Raw genomic sequence first — 3347 nt, 5'->3', positions numbered from 1 at the left:
GATTTCTTGTATAAATATGGTTTGTTATCGGCTCACAAGTTTGCTTGTAAGAGCTGCCTGTTGTTCTTATAATTTACCGCCACCAAGCTGAGAAATGCACCAACCTCCTGGAAGAATTTCTTTCTATATTTTCGCAACCAGACTACAATAAACCGTTATTTCCCGTGGAGGTGTAACAGTAGGACCACTAACTTTTTCTAAACTGAGAAAACTAAGACCCATTAAGTTCACAATTGGACACGGCATTTAATTTCCTGATAATATCGCCTAATATGTAAACATTTAAGCTCCCCGTGCGTTTCTTCTTTGCTTCTCCAAAAAAGAATCGAGCGATTGACTTCGACGCGATGATAAATCTTCTCACACTTCATTGGTTCTTTGAGGCCTTTTTAACTGGCAGCGCTTGATCTCTGGCTGTTCTTGTACCTAAGAAAACGCACCCTAAAGTTCGCTTTGGTTCGATTGCATAAACAAAGCCTTATCGAAAATACACTTGTTAGATGAATCTAGTTGACTATTGAAGATGTTGGAATACAGATATTAGTTAACGAAATTCATTTTATATTAAAAAATTCCAAATATTTTGGGTGAAGAGAACTTGGTTCTTTACTATAGGCCTCTTTACAATTTTTTTTTATAAATACCGATTATAACAATTTTAAATTGTTTTTATATAGACTCACTTTCCATCCACCTCTGCTAACAATTTTATAAAAAAGAAAATGTTGCCCTATTTTTACACCGAAATAGAAAAAAAGCATGAACTGTGCTAAGAGATGCAAAAGAAAAATGTTGTTGCTTCAGTTACCATCGCTCATATTAAAATAATTTGTTTTGAAATGTTTACGCGAGAGCGTAATAGTACAGCTAGTAATGATTAAAGCTTTTAATTAAAAAATAAAAAAACTAGCCCTACTATATACATCGCGGTTGCACTAACAAGTCAAAAGCACTAGGATCCCCATAAGGCAAATGTATATACAACCACTAGCGCTAGTTTCTGGGAAAATCCCAAACAACTGCTCTTGCGCTGGCAGAATTCAAAATCAAGAGATCTAACATAGTTCGCAAACAAAGCGCATTTGAAAATAACTGCAAGTTCCTTACGAACCTTCTCGAATAACGAATACTCTGAGTAGATATAAACACAAGAAAATGTGAAAATAGATTTATGAAACGGTCCCAGAAAATTGCGGAAACTTACCTCTTCATGTCGATATCTATCTTAATTCTTTTCCCTAATTCTCCTGATGGCAAATATGAGACAATTAACTTCAAATATAGCAAAAACGTCGCAAGTTCACATGCGTAGGGTGAAATTAAAATTGAGTCGAACCTATCGAACAACACGTCCTCAGTACAACGTAAGTTAAGAACTGAAAAGTAAACAGTCAAGCTCATCCAATGCTATAGAGTGCATGTAGATTTTTCTATTTTTTTTGTGACTTTCCTAAGGTAAAGGTGGTGAGCCAAATGTAAGTTTCTTATATGCTTTATGTAGAGTTTTGAATGCTTCTTTTTCTTCTTCTTCATCTATTCACAACTCCTGAAAATTTGCTGTGATGTATAAAAATCTTCATGTTTTGAATAGTTAATCGAACTTGAACTCTGACGGTTCAATTATTTCAATAAAGTTTTTCAATCTTCAAACAAATTCCGGATTCTGATGCTAAGAGGAAAGTTTTCTTTGAATAATGCAAAGGAATTTTTGTCTTAGAGGTGGTTGAAAAATGATATTTTCTCAACATCATGATCAAACCGATCTGCGTTTGCAATTTGCCGAAAAGCATACCAAAGCAATTGCGAGGTCCTTCACCAAAAGGTAGAAAAGAAAATGCAGGATGTTGTTGCGCTATTGCAGCGGAAGAAAAACGGTCTGGATTAAATAGTTCAGGTTCCTTAAAATATTCAGGATCGTTTTGTATAGCATCGATGGGTATAATTACACGCAATCCTTTTTCGAGGATCAAATCACTATTTGCCAAACGATAATCGTTCACACAAACTCGTGGCAATAGAGGAACAACCGGATATTTGCGCAGTGTTTCTAAAATGGAATGCAAAAGATTAAATATCTGAAGCTAATGTATCCCATCAGAATTACCGTTGAAAACTTGTTCCATATAAGTCATTTCCTTTAAGCTCTCATAGGTTATTTGAGAGTTGTATTTTTCTAATACTGCCAAGATTTCTTCCCGTAGTTTCCTTTGAATATCCGGATTTAAAGCCAGTTCATACAAACAAAACGACATTGTCGCGGAAGAAGTATCAAATCCGGCCACAAAGAAAACCATTGCCTGAGCACATGCTTGCTCAAAAGTTAAACCACTGGCCATATCATCTTTTTCTATGCGTTGGCCTTGTTTTAACAGCTTCTCCCTTTTCTCCATCAGCTCAATAAGTAAATCCACAAAATCATTACGTTTTATTTGACTTTCTCTCCTATGTTTTATTGTTTCCTTAACAACACTCATAAAAAATTTACTAGTGTCGTTACGGAAAGCTTTTAATCTTAATCGGCGCGCCAAATCGGGATTACATATCATGAAGCTTTGAACAAGCAAGGAATGGCGAGGCTGTTCGAATATCTTGCGACCCATTTCACGAAATTCTGCCCTCGGTTCTCCTAGGCTATTGCACTCAATGCCAAATGCGCACGTTCCAATCACGTCTGTTGTGAAACGAGCACACAAATCCTCCACTTCAACTTGATTCGCTCCATTATTGACTATAATATCGCAAGCCTGCTCCAATTTTTCGGCTACTTTAACGATAGAAGATAACATGAATTTCACTTTACCGCTGGTAAAAACCGCCGACATCTTTTGCCTGAGCATTCGCCAAGCATCACCATCTAAAAACAACAAATTTCCAGTTAGAGGATCATCACGTTCATTATGAAAGAGACCCCGATCGCTGAAGTATTGAAAATCCTTAATCAATACATTTTTAATTAAATCCAAATCCATAACGATCACTGCCTTTGTTAAAAAAGCGTAAAAACCAGCAAGTGGTGAGGAATCTTTAAATTTTTTATACACTCTTCGATTGATTTCAGTTCCATGACAAGTGTATCCTAATCCTTTTATATTTCCCAAGAAAAACAAAGGCTTTTCATGAGGCACTCCGAGTTTGGACCAGTAGCTGTATAATTTCTTCAGTTTAAGGTAAACGGCCAGACATGTAACAACCAGTAATGTAATAAGCAATGTAATGAACATAGTGAATACGACAATTTTAAAATAAAAGCAAACTCGTAAGGAAACTTCTCTGATACTGTTTAAAATGAATCAATTGACAGCCACTTTTATTTGTCTTAATTAGATGGTTGAGTTAGTTAAGTGTTA

The 3347-nt window shown here is 35.7% G+C and overlaps 1 protein-coding gene across 1 annotated transcript; it reads right to left on the bottom strand.

Annotated features, from left to right (window-relative positions):
• Window positions 1-1474: 1474 nt before the first annotated feature.
• On the bottom strand, window positions 1475-3221 carry LOC119643989 (probable cytochrome P450 6a13). The gene is made up of 2 exons (XM_038043504.1): window positions 2105-3221; window positions 1475-2047 (listed from the first exon to the last, which is right to left on the bottom strand). Exons 1-2 carry the CDS (start codon window positions 3219-3221, stop codon window positions 1626-1628), a joined length of 1539 nt encoding a protein of 512 aa, XP_037899432.1. The 3' UTR covers window positions 1475-1625.
• Window positions 3222-3347: the final 126 nt, after the last annotated feature.

This window comes from Glossina fuscipes, unplaced genomic scaffold, assembly GCF_014805625.2.
Source record: "Glossina fuscipes isolate IAEA_lab_2018 unplaced genomic scaffold, Yale_Gfus_2 78122, whole genome shotgun sequence".
Taxonomy (NCBI): domain Eukaryota; kingdom Metazoa; phylum Arthropoda; class Insecta; order Diptera; family Glossinidae; genus Glossina; species Glossina fuscipes.
The sequence above is the reverse complement of the archived record's forward strand: the minus strand, read 5'-3'. Positions and strand labels throughout refer to the sequence as shown.